The 17,507-nt window shown below is 40.2% G+C and overlaps 1 protein-coding gene across 3 annotated transcripts in view; it reads right to left on the bottom strand.

The window, feature by feature from the left end:
* The window catches only part of LOC126384344 (protein turtle homolog B-like), a 285,326-nt gene that overhangs the window by 123,939 nt on the left and 143,880 nt on the right, over positions 1-17,507 (bottom strand). For all 3 annotated transcript variants that reach the window (XM_050035368.1, XM_050035376.1, XM_050035361.1), the window contains exons 4-5: positions 10,405-10,556; positions 3,570-3,687 (exon numbers count right to left, since the gene is read on the bottom strand). In XM_050035368.1, coding sequence (XP_049891325.1) covers positions 3,570-3,687; positions 10,405-10,556 — 270 coding nt within the window. The remainder of the gene's footprint in view (positions 1-3,569; positions 3,688-10,404; positions 10,557-17,507) is intronic.

A 17,507-nucleotide genomic window follows, 5' to 3' on the forward strand; every position in this document is an offset into this window, starting at 1 on the left:
CCTATTCTATTATAACAGGGTATGTGCGACCTACTGATCAATAATATGGACGTTTGGGGGGAATTTACAGAGAACTTATACAGTAGGTATTTTTAACTACTGGATACCTATTCTATTATAACAGGGTATGTGCGACCTGCTGATCATTAATATGGACGTTTGGGGGGAATTTACAGAGAACTTATACAGTAGGTATTTTTTAATTACAGGGTACTTATCCTATTATTACAGGGTACAGTATGACAATAAAACTGAAAAATCAGAGGGAAGATGGAGGGAAGACTTCTGCAGCAAGTAATAAATCAGATGTGATTTTTTTTCAAAATGACCTAATTACAAACAAACAGTCAATCTACATTGTTCCTTTATATTTTCAGCGGGTAGCCTATACAACTACAGGGTACATCTGTGCGTTTACTTAGGAACAAAGGTCCAGGTGACAGTATGTTGTCATGGATACTGTTGGCGTCTGAAGACTGTCTCAGCTGTTGCTTGCCGTCGGCAGACACATTTCACCCACCCTAGATGTGACTCACTTGTGTTTTGGTGTAAACACGCGGACAATTTTGAAGTAATTAAAATGTTGAAGGTCTTCTCCCTGGCATTTGTGTTTGTCCAGCATTACAGCTCCTCAACATGCAAGCTCACCTTTTTCCAGCTCTGTGCAGGAAATAAATACAAATATAGCAAGATAAAACACAACGCATATGGTTGATATACTTTACTGACAGCTTACTGTGCAGTTAATTTACAGTTTGTTCTTCCATGTTTTGAGGCAAGTAAAATCCAAACAAACATCTCACATTGTTCTCTGTATTTACAGAACAAGTGATATATGCAGTGGTAGTTTTCCTCTTGTTTACATTTAGTTGCAGGGTAAATAAAGCTATAAAAGTGCTAATTGTTCCCCCGTAGTTACATTTAGTTACAGGGCAAGTACAAGTAATGCGGGCTGTATTCTAAAGTGCTACTCGTTCCCCCATAGTTACATTTAGTTACAGGGTAAGTACAGGGTATGCGGGCTGTATTCTAAAGCACTAAAATAGTTCCCCGTAGTTACATTTAGTTACAGGGTAAGTACAGGGTATGCGGGCTGTATTCTAAAGCACTAAAATTTTAAGACCTTTGCTACGATGTATAACACTAACACTTTAATAAGTATTAAGTGGTGCAAAAATGGAGAATCCACCGCTAAATATCATTATTTATGTTCCCCTAAACTTTTCCTTTCATCCTGAATCGGATGCGACGAGTCGCAAACTAACTTCAGCGCTGTAGTGCACGACAGGACAGTAACGTTAGCAGATTACCTTACTGAAAGTTCCTATGTGAATAAAATCAGCTGAACATGTTTCTGCGTCTGTAAGACACAAACCCACATGCATTATATTCTATTGCATTGAATGTAATGACACTTTAAATTCTATTAGAGTAATCATAAGTGTCAGGTTGTAAAAGCTGCAGGGTAACGTTAACGCTTTGCTCTTTTAGCTGGATGCACAGCGTGGATGTGTGAACGTCCGGTAGCTAGTAAATGATTAGCGAGCTAACACTGCAACACCTTTCATTTGTTCAGTTAACGCTACATTTGACATGAGCCACAAACCAGACTGTTTTGTGCCAGTAAATATATTCACATCGTATGTTTGCTGTAAAGTAGGTTAACAGCAGTGCCATCTACATCTCTCTGGTTAGCAGGATACAGGTTAGGTTCGCTGCCTCATCTCACCAGCGTACGCCAAAGTGTGGGCGAGCGGAGAGCTTTTTCTATTTCCTTATACACAACATCTCGTCCTCATCTGGCCTGGGAACGCCTTTGGGTCCCCCAGGAGGAGCTGGAAAGTGTTGCCGGGGAGAGGGCTGTCTGGGGTTTTTTGCTTGGCCTGCTGCCAATAAATTAAAATAAATAAATAAATAATGACAATATTTGCAGTACAGATTTAAATTATACAATGTTGTAATAATTCTGAATTAATAGAAAAATGTCCTTCTTCCACCTTCTTCCTTAGAAGAGGAAGAAGCGTCCATATTATTGATCAGTAGGTCGCACATACCCTGTTATAATAGAATAGGTACCCAGTAGTTAAAAATACCTACTGTGTAAGTTCTCTGTAAATTCTCCCCAAACTTCCATATTATTGATCAGTAGGTCGCACATACCCTGTTATAATAGAATAGGTACCCAGTAGTTAAAAAAAACTATAATATAAATTCTCTGTAAATTCACAAATTGTTAGCCCCTTATTCCATAACTTAACATCTTGTTCCCCTGTACCTACATATATGTATTGGTACGTACTACACTGGTATACCGTTAGTACAACAGATTACACTGTAACTACCCGATAGTTACGGTGTAAATTGCGGGCTGTAATCTAAAGCGTTACCGAAACTTGATACCACGAAGATCACTACTGCACAGACTCTGGCTCCAAATGACGTCAACAGAGCAAGACGGCAGCAGCCGTATCAGAGATATTTTAGCTTCCCTTCTGTACAGTGAGGGTAAGTGGAGACGCTTTATCCATCTTTATATACAGTCTATGGGCAGCACAGTGTCCAGAGTGATACGTAGAGTAAAACAGAATGCTGAGCTGACGTCATCAAGATGGTCTTACCAGACTACATTTCTCCCACATACCAAAAGAATGTAGTCATTCTGCTCGATCTATCCCAACACATTGCATTGTGGGATTTTGGTGTACTTGTTTTCGAGGGAAGTCATATTTTTTTTATGCATGGGGCAGCAAACAACCCAGAATTACTAGAAGTGAAAGAGAACATCAACATTAAGTTATATTTGTGCCATAAACTGCACAAATTAGGAAAGTACTGCATGGAAAATGTTCTGTATCCCAAGAGGGAAGCCTCCCTCAAAATAGTCAAAATAGATCAACATCCTGTTATCTGGGTGGACCCCTGGTGGACAGTTTTGAACACTGGTTCAAAAGCTTATCTTCATATTTATTATCTATTGATTTATTTCTTTATTGTCCGGCTCTGTCATAAATTAGGGGTCAGTTTGATGTGTGCTTAGTTTTAGTGTGAGACTTGGTGGCGGAGCTGCAGACTGAAGAAAACTGCAATACAGTAAACACCATAATCTTTCAGAGGAAGAATTCATAAACAAGCGTACAGTCTCTTTTCATGATCCCATGCAGCTGATGAATAACACTTATTAAATCCTGCATTGACACAGTCTTGCCTTTATACTGCACAGACATCTGACGTTACTAGTTACAAGAGATAACTTTGCGTAGCATGGCTTTGTGTTATTACTGCTGGTAGCTGCTAGTAGTTTCTGTCTGGAATGCCATGTGTCATGTTCTCTTGCTGGAGCTGACAGATGTCTATCAACAGTTCCAACAACACTATTTCACTAAAATATATTCACATTTCTTGAAAGGTCCTCCATATCACATTCATACCCCTCTAAAAAGGTTAAATGTTGCTTCCCTTTATCCATAACCACTTTATCAAATACCGTCATGTGTGTGGCCAATAACAACATGTATACATATGCTGCACTTCTACGGACAAAGCTACACATACAGTTCACATGTACCCACCTTGCACTAGCAGCCGTGTAGTGTGAATGACCTCTCCCTGGGGGCTGAAGGCTCGACACGTGTAGGCCCCACGGTCCTCCCGGGTGATGGATAGCACCGTCAAACTCCCATCAGACACCTTAACACACACAAACACACACATACACATAAACATTTACATATTTAAAGTCTACTTTTTAGGTGGACATCTTTAACAACAGATCTTAAACTTTGGTCTTCCAAAGAACGTTCTTTTAATCCAGTGAGTCACTGTGTGGCCACCTGCATTTACATACAATACAGACACAGACACAGACACAGACACACACACACACACACACACACACGTTAAATAAAGAAATAATAAAGTTGTAAAAAATTAAACAAATAAATGGGTCTGCAGGCAACTTTATGTGTATTGCACATTTCAGGTACAGAGGCAGTTCAAAGTGCTTTATACCAGTGGTTCCCAACTGGCTGGTCGCAGTCGCAGCTCCATTCTGAATTGACCGCAAGTGACATGTCAAGTTCGTAAAAACTATGCTTTAATTTGAAGTACAGTGANCTGGTGGGTCGCAGTCGTAGCTCCATTCTGAATTGACCGCAAGTGACATGTCAAGTTCGTAAAAACTATGCTTTAATTTGAAGTACATGTCAAGTTCGTAAAAACTATGCTTTAATTTGAAGTACAGTGAATTTCCGGAACAGTGCTTTTATTTTCAAGTGCTGCTTCTTACTCTAGAGTTAGTGACTAACAGACAGACAGATACTTTACAGAGACAGCAAACTAACTTGACGGCATGGCCAAATGCAAGTATGATGCTAAATATATTAAACTGTGCAGACTGTGTGACAAATCTGGACCTTGTGGCTTGACCAGTTGAAAACCACTGCTTTATACAATACAAGCTGAAGTAAGGAATCAGATCAACATTTTATTTTATTTTCTATCTAACCACAAAGCAAGGAATATCTGTCTATCTGTATGTATGTGTATGGGTCCTTTGTATATCTGGAGATTCCTTCATCCTATCTACTTCACACTTTGTGGCTGCATCGCTGGGGACCCAAGTACATGCATACACTGTTGAATTTGGTGCAATTTGGACATGTGACACCTTCAATATTAATAAACTTTGAATGAACTAACAAACAGCAGTCTGTGGCTCTGTACAACAAGAGAGTTGAGCATGTCGTCTGCAGTTCAGTATTGCTGCTCGATGCTGGATATACTCATGCTACAACCAATCTCTGCCTCGCTTACCTGGAGTCAACGAGCACAGGAACAGGGACAGCACCACTCTGCCATTGCAGCTCAAAGTGAGTAAGTTTGTCATACTAACTCAAAACAATAATAATGTTACTGCTAGCAAAATGCCTTCTTCAAAGACAGCTACTAATATGCCTATTTCAGAATTAACACCTCTGCTAAGTACAGTATATTTCACCAGTGTTTCTGGCTGCCAGTAGCTTTGACTTTTGTGTATTTTTCAAGGGCAAATTTAGTGTTACAGGGGCCCCAGACACATGGCATTTTGCTTTACTCTGTCACCCTTTGTGTAACTGGGAATGTTGGTGTTGGCAGTGGTAGAAGAAAAAGGGAATTCCAGCACACTGTCCTATTAATTGCAATAAACCTCATTAAGCACACAGGTACTGGCAGATGTAGAAGACAGTGTTTCCTATACATTGACGAGACCATGGCGGCCCGCGGAAGCGGAGCTGTGGAAACATCCTGCAGTCCAGGCCCGGAGTGGCTAATCGGGAGGACCAGGGCGAATTCGTGGTGGGCTGGTCTGACGTTTGGGCCATGAGGGCCGGTGTTCAGTTTTTGTTTTTTTTATTGGGCCGGTGTTCAGTCACGTATGGGTATCACGTATGCTGCTACTGCTGTCCCTGGGCCGACTCTGGCAGCTCTTCTTTTTCTTTTTTTTTTTTCCTTTTGCAGACGCACCCTGACGTGTGTGTGCATGGGGGGCGTTCAGACGTAACGTCTTTTGCACGCACAAACCCATTACTTTCAATGTAGACGTGCGTCATACACGTTCACAACCCAAAGCGACCCCGTCGCACCGAATGTTTATTCATCCGGCGCACAGCTCCACGGACCTGCTGTCCTGTGATTTTCAGCCTCCTTTCATATTTAATAGAGGCGGGACAATACCTGACAGTAATATTCTCAGCTGTCAGGATGTGCTCGCTGTAAAGGGTAATTATAATCATAGAAGGCTGAAAATCACAGGACATGTCTGTTCTGATTATACAAGTCAGCAGTGTAAAGCTATATATTTAATATTTTTATTCATTCTGGATATCTGTGAACACTTGTTTGAACAGAATATAGATTCTGATATTGTTGAAAAGGATGCTGTGTTGTTAAGAATAATGTTGGAGATGTGCACTCATGTTGAAATAAATCTACATTGTGAAGCGACCCTTACTTGCACTGAATTGGAAATATTTTAGAAAAATACACTTACAATTTATTACAAGGCTTTAGAGAACAGTGCGCTATTGTAGACTTAACATGTAAGGTTATAATAGGTCCTGATCGTGAAGTGGGTCGGTCTGAGGCATGAAACTCCAGGGCTGAAAATGAGTCCAACTCCGGCCCTGCTGCAGTCCGATATACTATCATGCATTTAAATAACTTATTAGACGGGTATATATAGAGAGAAAGGCGACGTTTAGAGAGCAAGCCCAAATAAGCAACTCCACTTTAGAAACAAGCCCAAAAAACCGCAACCCGCGACTACCAATATTTGTAAGTGACTTTACAGAAAACAAGCCCAAAGTCACGGCTAATGAGCGGACCTGACAACCCTGCCCTACGCGTAGCGCTCTATGATCTTTGATCCAGCAGCACATCATCCAAATGAATACAAGTGGTTTAAAGTTGCGTGCGCACTACACAGTTGTTCTGTGCACAGCACTGTCATCTGCTCATTTCATTGGTGTTAGTGGAATTATTAACCAGACTCTTCCACGTCCACATCCAACCCCCTGCCAAATCCTGTAGGAAACATTGGAAGAAGTACTCCTTTTAACTTATCTATCGTTTTAAGTGTTCTGGGGGCCTGTTGTTATTTTGGGGTATGATGAGTAACAATAGTAACATAAGTTGGTATTTTTCATATCTAAACATCAAAATAAGTATATAGCTGTTTGGGGCCCTTTTAGTTTGGGGCCCTGGGTAGTTGCCTATCTTGCCTAACAATTAAGGTTGCCCCTGGTGTTTTTTTTCCTACCAGAGTGTAATTCCTCTGTGTTTCTGACTGTGAGTAGCCAGGACATGGCTGCGTGACAAAACTATGTCATAGCAGGTGTTTTGCTCAGAACCCAAAGAAGTGCAGCAGTTCTCAAGAAAGCTGACAGCAGCAATACCACAGGCCAGGCAATCAAACAGTTCTGATGAACAGGCACTGCACTAGCTTCAAATAATAATAATAATAATAATAATAACAATAGACTACAAATTAGGGCTGCACAATGCATCGTTTAAACATCATCATTGCTATGTGTGCATGTGCGATAGTCGCATTGCAGGACATGCGATGTTTTCTCTCTCTTTTTTTTTTAGAACATGTCAACTTTTCTTTTGTTTCAGAAAAGCATCTCTGAAGCGGCTCCTTGCTTTGCGCTCTCTCTCTCTCTCTCTCCGAGCAGTCAGCTCACAGTCAGCCCCTCCCCATATGCACATGCAGTACATCACACAGCACACACCAAGCTGAGCAGAAGAAGCAGATGAGCGATAAACAAGAGGAAGAGACTGCGAAGGACGAATTAAGTGCAACGCATACCGACGCCATACGCCGCATGTCAAAACGCCCGCCTCCATTATATTCTATGAACAAACCCACACCGGCACCGGCCGACGCGCCGACCCGCACCGACCCGCTCTGCTTCAGCCCACTGATCTATTTCCAGCGCGGCCAGCGCTGCGAGAAAAGCCTTTTATGTATGTCTTGGACGCCTTAGTATCAACTCCAGTTGCAGCTTTCAAAGGGGTATCTGGATGCTTAATGTTATTAAGTTTTTCAAATTTTTAATAAGATGATTTTGGTAAGAAACTCACCCGTGAAATCCAAGTTGTTGTTGCCTCAAAGTTTTTCCTCTTCTTCTTCCGTTACTAGCAGTTGGCAACCGTTGGCAACTAGTGTAGGTACAGCCACCTAGCGGGCTGGGGTGGGAAATACAATTTAGTGTCGACGGTTCCGCTGTACACCGCTGCCAATGTGTGTTGGGGGGTGGCACTTGACGGCCACAGAGCCGCGCCGGCGGCAGTGTGTGTTGCACTTTAGTCCCCAAAAGAAGGTCAACGTCCGAAATACGGGAATATTTCGGATATAAAAAAGATGATGTCGACCAAAAGAGTGTACTGTGCCGACAGTGCCTCGCCGTTGTCGCCACAACACGAGGTAACACAGCGAATCTTTTTGATATGATGAGTGCAAACCAAGAACTCAAACAAACGTTACACCGCAAAAAACTAAAAGATGTTTACTACTACTAGGCCTACTTAAAATAAAGTGTTTAATAACGTCTATTTTTTCACTTGTGTTAATTCCACTTGTGTGAATCAACCTAATTCCTTCCAAATAGAGCTACTCAAGTCATCTGGTGAGAATTCTTGTATTTTTTAACATCGCAATATAAATCGCAAAAAGAAAAAAATGTCAGTTTTTTCCAACATCGTGCAGTCCTACTCTGAACCAAGTTTGTTCCACCCGCCCAAGACCCACCCCCACTCTACTTCTGATTGGCTAGTAGCCTAACTTTGGTCTGGTTGGGAGCAAAAGCCATAGGCTGAGAGCAAGGTCTCCGTTTAAAGCTACTGCTACTTAAGCTACTGTCTGCAACGCATGCATGTATCCCACATCAACTTTTTTATTTATTTTTTTATTTTCCTCGCCTGTCGCCACACGCTGGAAATCTGGCACAGTGCTGGATTCCCATCACCCCTGCTCAAGGATCAACAATCAGATGGGCGGATGGACAACAGCCTGACAACATAATGCCTCTGGCTATGACTATTACTGGCGCAGAGACACAAAAACTAAAAGCTTGAGAAAGAGATCAGAGGGCAGCCTTTCATATAATACCAAATTATTATTTAGATCATAGCATTTCCTAAATCTTCAGTCAGTACCTATAGAGCACATCTGTATGTTAGTTTTGTAGTAAGTTTTACTTGCTCACAAGTCTAGGGAACTATACAGTATAGTCTAGTGACTTTGGGAAAGCTGCTGACTGTGACAAATTTAGATGTATAACTCTCCAATGAACGAGGTTTGAATAATTGATCTATTGTGGGGGTGTCATTTTCTTTCTTACATGCAGTATTAAATGGTAGATACCGTACAGCATACACTATTATCAAAAAGGCTTCTTTCTTCTCATTACACACAAATTCTAAAACTAAAACCAATCTGTAAGTTTAAAATGATTAAAGATGACTGAGACTGAGCAATTCCAACTGCAATGACAATATATTCACTGAGCTGATACACTTACAGTACGATCCACTTACAGTAAATCCCACATGGATCATACTCACTAATAGATTCACAAACTCTCCAGGAGATTCAGCCTCTCCTCTCCTCTCTGTCTCCCTTGTGTGCATGATGTCCTTGTCTCTCTCTCCCTCTGTGTGAATGGTGTACTTGGGTTTTGCTCCTTGTGTGTTGTGTGTAGTAGTAGTTTCTCCCGAGCGACAGTTTGTGGGCTGGGTGAAGTGTGTTTCTCATCTGCAGGGCTCCAGACTGCTAACGTTACTGTTTGGTCGCATTTTGCAACCACAGAGCACCACTGCAACTTGCAAATATCATCATATACTATATGAACTGGAGAGCTGTTAGTTTGTTTCCAGCCTACTATGAATAAATCATCATGCATAACAGCACCGCACTAACAGATGAACTTAATGAGATTAACAATAGTGTGAGCAGAGGAGCCGTGTGTCTTTGTACCTATAGGGCTCCAGACCAAGAGTATTTAGTCACATTTTACAACCATGGAGCACCTGTGCAACTTGCAAATGCTATTAATATATGAAGTGGAGAGCTGTTAGTGTGTTTCCAGCAGTGAACAGTGAATTATTTCTCACATTTAACGGCACCGCAGCAACAGTTAAACTTTGTGCTAACTGCTAACAACAACTGGTTCCACTTGATTTATTTCAACAGTTCTTATTCAACATTCATATAACAGTCCTTGACTTATCTTAATTAAAACAGTATTTCATTTAACTTCATTATAACAGTACTTCATACAACTTTAGAGGTCATTTAATAATTTCTTTCTTTTTGTTTAGTTTTACTAGTCTACAGTACTTTAGAGGACATTTTTAAATGTTGTGTTAAATATATTGTGTATCGCAGTAAAGCCTAAAAATATCACAAATATTAATTTAACCTACATCGCCCAGCCCTAATTAGTGATGAACACATGGTGAGAGGATGGAATCCTACTAAAAGTCCAATTTGAGGTCATTAGATACCAAACTACCAAACAAGGGTTTATAAGGGTATGAAGCAGGATTTTACATCTCTGCAAAGTTGTCACTATGATCATGACATACACAGTAAAATCAAACCATTCATTTGTGCTTTCATATATTTCATTGAGCAATGCAGCACCTTTACCAGATGACGATGCATTGGGTTGCAACTAAAGATGACATAGGTAGGTTCAACTTTTAGGCAGATGACCCCTGCCTCTTTTTGCCTTGCTTTGCCCATGCAGTAGTCTCATTGAAATAAATGAAGAGGCTGCCTCTTTACACACAGCACTACTGTCAGAGGGAACAACTAGTCAATATTCAGATAAGACATAAAGACATCATATAGTTATGTACCTTATACTTGGCACTGCTGACCATGAGGCTGCCTTCCCGAAGCCAGCTAACCGAGGGTTTGGGGTTTCCGAAGGCCGTGCAGGTCAAAGTGATGCTACCCCCCTCCTTGGCCTCTACATACTGAGGTGGCGTATCCGTGAACGTGGGGGGGGCTGAGGAGTCAGATGATAGGTTTGGAGAAAAAGAATAAAAAAGGACATGTAAAATTCAGACACAGGTAGAACAAAGAACAAAGTTACAGACTTTCTGTAGACTTGTTCTTTTGATCCAATATAAACTGTTGCATACTCTTAGCAGCAACCAATCACATTCATCAGACAAGAACAACTTTTACTAAAACAGTATACTTCTGACTACACAGATTCCTTTGGAGTACACATTTTTGGCAGTAAGGTTTGAACAGTCATTGCAGATCTCAGCTAACCCAACAGTCACTGAGCCCATACAGAATATTCCCTCAATGTATCTCACTCAGTATATGATAATATAGTATACTTGCTGTAAACATGAAACCAATACACAATTGGCTGAATCAGTTCTTGTGTGTTGCTCTGTGTATGAATCAGATTTGTCCCAGTATATTGTCCAAAGAGTGTGCAGATGTGACCCACAACAAAAAGGAAGAGCTTCAACCAAAACATGAGGAAGACTGCTTCAGTACACTTTGTGGCAAGCAAACACAAACACAGAGCAGTCCAGATGCTGTGCAATCCCATGGCTACTACATGACTGTGTAAGACACATTTTTGGATGGGGAAAATATGAGAACATCACGAAAGGCCAGCTGTATTTAATAAGTAAATTCTTTGGTTTTCAGTGGTGGGCAAATATTGTAAATTGTACAACTGCTCTGCTGGCTCAGCTTTGTTTAAAGTTCAAAACTGTCAGGTACTTTCTTGAACTCTCTTGTTTATTGTTAAGCATTGATTGCCCACACTGCAACCATACTGCACAGTGAGTGAGCAGTGCTTTATAAGCACTGGGCAAAATTCCATAGATGTAGACAAAAGTGCACTGGTAGCTAAATCTTGCTGTATAAATATATGTAACATAATGTGATGGTTGCCAGGAGACTGTGAAGGAGACTGGTTAACTGTCATTAGTTTGGTTCTTGATGAACTCGCATGGCAACGTGGGGGAAAAAACACAGCCTCCTTTAGGCTGAAGAGAGTTCCATCATCAGGTTTTTATTACATTATTTTCATGCCTTGTCTCCAGAATGCATAATGTATTTATCTTGTCTTAATCAAGTGTTGACGTGTCTCTGCAGAGAGGGGCCAGGAACAGGTTTTAAATCATAATGGTGGCAGCTAATGACCTTACTGACTGTGTCACAAAACAGCCCCTTCAGGATCATTATGGACTGTTTTTGGGATGTTGCAGCCTGATATGTGAGGTCTGACAGAATTTACAGGGGGTGGCTAAATTTGCATTCATTGTTGTGATTGCAACATCGCAACATCCTAGAGAAACTGAAGTGATTGTGATCTTTCAATATGCTAGTATTTATGGAAAAATCTTTTTTTTTAGCACATATGTGTATTGTTATTTTACAGACTCTGGCATTTCACACTATATAATGGAACTCAGGGATATGATTTATTTCACTGTTTGCCTGTCATTTTCTATAAATTCCTGACAGCTCCAGTGTGTATGATTTAGGGGGATATTTTGACAGAAATGGAATATAATAACTATGTTATCTTTATTGTATAATCACCTGCAAATAAGAATTGTTGTGTTTTCCTTACCTTAGAAGAAACTGTTTATATCTACTTTTTATAAAGATTGCCAGGTTGCACGACTATGTTTCTACAGGAGCCCAGACCAGACTAACTAAACACTGGCTCTAGAAAGGGACATTTGCTTTTTTGCATTGCCCACGGTAGTTAGAAGTCCACCTGCAACGAGCAGTGTCAGAGTTTCACTGGTTTGTTACATGAAGCTACTTAATTCAGTGTTTTTAGTGGTTTAAATCACCTGGTCTGTTTTGAAAAGGAAGAGACCTCTGTGGATCATTAAGTTCACGGTGGTGCACGAACCGCCTGCACCAACATGCCAAACTGTGTAAGAAATACATTGATTTTTAACGTGTAGGGCTGTCCAGCGATTAAAAAAAAATCAATCTAATTAATTACATGCTCTGTGATCAATTAATCTAAACTAATCACATATATCAAATTTTGCATTTAAAATTTTTTAGTTTAAATGAATTTTGGCAGATGTGTCGTAAATCTGCCAGATTTTGGACACAATTGTCCCCCTGTCCTCCACCACTGAAACTGGTCTGCAGTCCAGTGCAATCCATTTTGCAAGGGAGTTAGTTAGTCGATCACAGGTAGACTTACTTAGTTTGCGTCGGAATGTCTGGTCGAGTTTGGCTTGATGAGGCTGGATGCTAGTGTTAGCATCAGAGGCTGTGCTAGCTCAGACCTCAGGGTTCACTGCTACTGTGATATTTCAGGCTTAAAGTACTCCAATGGTGCGAAAAGTCTTTCTAACTATGTGTTTCCAATGTCCCCATGGCAAACCCAAAAGTTTGTCACTTGAAGAAGACTCTTTAGATTTAAACTGGGTTGAGATGTCATAACGCTGTGAAGGAATCTTCTCAGGCCTCTTGTGGAAGCCAAGAGTACATAATAGAAGGAGACTGGCCAATCAAAATGTAACCACTCAGTAATGTGTGTAAATCTTTACCTGGCTTTGCCTCTGCTATCTGTGTAGGTGCACATGTCTCACGATTGACAATTTTAGATATGAACCAGCACAAAAAAATAAGACTATAGAAGCCAGGTAGCAATGGAATACTTGTCACAAAACTGAGGAATAAACATGACTGACTTTTACCCCTGGTGCTGTGAGTGCACAAACACCAACAGAGCATGCTTGTGCATTTATATGCAAAACACACACTCACAAGCAGTTCATGAAAGCTTTAATGTTTGAATCTACATCTGTCTGGGAAAAACCTGTCACACAGGGAGCGGCAGGTCTGACATTTTCTGCAGCAGAAACAGCGTTTTCTTTAATAAACAGGAACATTTGTTCTTGTCCTTCTTCAAGGACATGAGTTCCCTGAATTTAGAGTTGATTTTTTTTGTCTGAATTTGTATTCCAAATGTCTGCAACTACAATGAGACCTTTATTGCATAAATTAAATACACACAGAATAGTAAGAGGTTGAGAGATTGATCTAATGACAAACTCAACTGAACAAGATAAACAGCAACAAAGAAAATGTTTTTCCCCTTGCCTGTCAGGGCTTTCACACTTCAATCCAGCGTGCTTCTTTAGCAGTAACATGCCAGGCCTGCTTCATTTTGTAAAACCATTTTTCAAAATCCTCTTTAGCTCAAAAGCCTTCTAGATTATGAGGAGGGATGATCATACAAGACAGTTGGCATGTCTTACCAAATATACTTAAGCTGTGTTTTCTAACCACCCCACCTCCACTAACCTAAACCAACCCCATCGATGCACACACATGTCAATATCAGTGTCAGTGATTCCATGCAGATTTTGTTCAGTCATAATTCCTGTTTTGATATTCTCAATCTAATCACCTTAGGACTGAAGCTGATCTGCTTACACGTGTAATCCTGTAGCCTCTCAATTGCTAACATAATAAAAATAATAAAAGCAATTCAATCATGCAACTTCTTAGAGACGTGTATCTTTGTACATTCTTTTAATATTTCAAAGAAAAATAAGAAAACAGCAAATGCAGGAATTTCCATCTTATTTTTGGATTATCTGAAGGATGGAGCATATAAATGACTTTTATTAAAAGACTGATGTGTTTGAAAACATCAATATCTCTTATTTTTGAAAAAGAAAGGCTCCATGGGACAGTAGAGCTGAGCTGAGATATACTGATATGTATTCGTATCTATATTACCATGTAGGAATATGGCAGATATCTTCTGGAACAACTTTTTATTGTAATATGATGATTAGATGATAGTTTAAACTGTTTATCATTTCCTTAACTTGGTTACGGATGTTTTCCATTTTTTAGTGCATTAACTACAAACTTCATACACTAAACAATATTTCAGAGCATTCACCTTTACCATTTACCAAAGTTACATTATTGTCATGTGAACTGCAGTAGTGAGCAGGAACTATTAATATAACTCCCTCTGTGGTGCATTCAAGGGCAATTTGAGTCCCAGTAATTGATAGCCAGCTTTCCTAAGCACTACATTCAGAGGCTATACTGTTATTTAATCACATTGAAATGACAAATAGTGGGCAAAAATGAAGTTGTGAAAATTTCCTTTTTTTCTGCTGTTTTGGTGAGTGACTCCCAAGTTTCAGATACTGGAGGTTTACCTGAGGTATGTACAGTCACAACTTGCAACAAATTGTTTAAACTGTGTGATGGAATACTGTTTCCATTCCATTTCCAAATCAAAAGTCTCTGCATGTTTAATTCTTGTGTACATTTATAAGTGTTATACGTAGCTCTGGAGAAAGACAGTTGCTTGTTGAGTGTCATTAGCAGGTAATCAAAAAATGATGCTTTGGGTTAGTGGTTCAGTCTAATCACCAACCCAACTTGTCGGTATTTGACACTTAGGATTGAGACTTGAAAATCATAAATGTAAACTAATGGCGCCCAGGAAAACTGTTGAAAATAATACAAAATATAGTCAAATTGTAGTGTGTCATGTACAGTGTTAGGGGTAACGCGCTACAGTAATATCTTATGTTTTAGCAGTAACAATGTAATATAACATGTTACCGACAATATTTTGGGTAATGGTATTACATTTACAATGTCAATGCGTTACTACCTGAAATAAACTCCAAGCAAAAAAGCTTCAATCTCACTAAAAACAATCACAAAAAGGTGCCTCCAGCTGCTAAAACCCTTTCTGTGTGATCAGGACCTAAGGCTACTAGAAAGGAGCGGGGATAATGAGCTGGCCTCAGGCTCATTTTTCCTTGTCTTATTTTTCCTTGTGTTTTCATTCACATGCCCTACAACTGCAGAGTTATGCATAACTATCTCTCCAGTGCTGCTGTTGCTCACTGGCACACCCGGAATCGGCGAGTGGGTCTTCCAGCTCTGGCGTTTTGATTTGCGCTCATCATACTAACTGATTCATACACATTCTGTTTGTTGTGCAAACCTCAATATTTGTTTATTGTGTTTCATATCATAGGTCCACAAATATTTGTCAAAATCTCATAATTATTAGACTTTGATCCTCTGCCTGAGCCTCCCTGTGTCCAAGGCTATACATTTATTTTAAAAGGTTCTATATCATGTCCAAGGCTATACATTTATTTTAAAAGGTTCTATATCATCACGGTATTATTAATATAAGCAGGGGATTTCAATACAAAGTAGTAACCACTGTATGTGAGTGCATGAATGGGTCAGACCTGAGCAGCACTGGATTTGAAATGAACTGTAATAAACTGGAGCTTCTGTGCTTTGATTACCTGCTGTGAAACAACATGACCCTCATCCATTTAAAATCAACATTAGTTCTTCTGAGCTCATTTTGGTCAAAGTAATGCAAAAATAGTGTAATAGGTGATTTATTACTCTACACAGAGAGTAAAATTGTGAAGTAATTTATTACTTTCAAACGAAGGTAACAAGTAATATGTAATATATGACATTTTGAGAGTAACTTGCCCAACACTGGTCATGTTGTATGAATGTATACTGTACTGTGTGCAGGTTGACTGTGCTCATAAGTCATTGTTAACTACATCCTGTCATGCAAAATCTGCAGGTAATGAGATTTGATTCATGAATCTGCTATGGTAGTGATTACTACCATGGGGTCAGGATACATGGACCTGTTCTGAGCAGTGGCGTATGTGCATCTACAGACTCAGTGAATCAAAGATGATGCTGTTTAACCATATGAAACATGGAACAACATCACTTTTCTTGTGCTGCTTTCAGACACCTTTTGCAAGTTTTTAAATCTTTGAACCCTGATCACATTGGTGCGATTGCTTTATAAAAAATATGGGAAGAAAGGCAATGAGCAACTTGAGAGAAATGTCCCATAAACTGCAAAAAAATAATAGATTTAGAATATTATCAAAAAAGAAAGAAGACCTTGACATTGTGAGGTCCCTCTATTTCTTCAAGCTTAGGGTTGTTACTGTTCAGTCATCCATTGTTCGATGGATGTTAACATTACCTTTGGTCATTTTCAATCAGGCTGAGAATATTCACACTGAGCTGAGCTGTGACCAATCACCATTCAAGCCTTTCTGGCATGGAGTGTTTTTCCACAGCACAACATGGCAAGGTAAAAGGCATTGTTGAGGATTGAACAACCAATAGTAAGAGCCTATCATGCAGCACTTCATCTCACAGCTCACTGTGTCTGTTTCTGCTTGTAGTGCATCTATGCTCCCTGCAATATTCAAAACTGATCCACAGAATATGTCCATTCTTGGTGTATAGACAAGGTTTTTGGGATAGCGCTGCTATCAAAGTATCAAAAACAAATAAATTCGCTCCTCATAACTGCAGAACTTGCCTGAGAATCATCATCCTTTAGTATTAAACTAATCCAGTGTTAATGGTCCAGTCTGTATATTCATGGGCAGAGGCGGACTGGCCATCGGGAGTACCGGGAGTTTTCCCGGTGGGCCGCTGCGTCAGTGGGCCGGTATGGCCGGACTGAGAAAAAAAAAAACGACTTTCGGTGCAGTTGGGCTGACCTTTAATATGATAACCAATGTGTACAGTTTCTCTAGTGTCTGGCTAATCAACATTGGCCCACATGGGTGTGTCACACCCCTTTCACCTCGGTCCTGGGGCTGTTGGCCAATCACAGCCGAAGACCGAAGGCCCCTCCTCCCTCTGCATCTGTCAATCAATCAATCAATCAATCAATCAATCATACACACATACAAAAATGGAGAAGAAACGGAAAGGAGGAGCGGAGAAGTTGAGAGACAAAAAAAGGCAGGCACTACAGGCAGATGCTGCCAAGTGTCAAAAGTTGACACATTTATTTTCTGCTGCTGCATCTCAAGCAGCACCTTCCGCATCCGCAGCAGCACCTGCAGCTCTCACGTCGCCGTCTGCAGGAGGAGGACAACGTGACCGGGAGGCGGAT

This window comes from Epinephelus moara, chromosome 3 (assembly GCF_006386435.1).
Source record: "Epinephelus moara isolate mb chromosome 3, YSFRI_EMoa_1.0, whole genome shotgun sequence".
In the NCBI taxonomy this organism is placed as follows: domain Eukaryota; kingdom Metazoa; phylum Chordata; class Actinopteri; order Perciformes; family Serranidae; genus Epinephelus; species Epinephelus moara.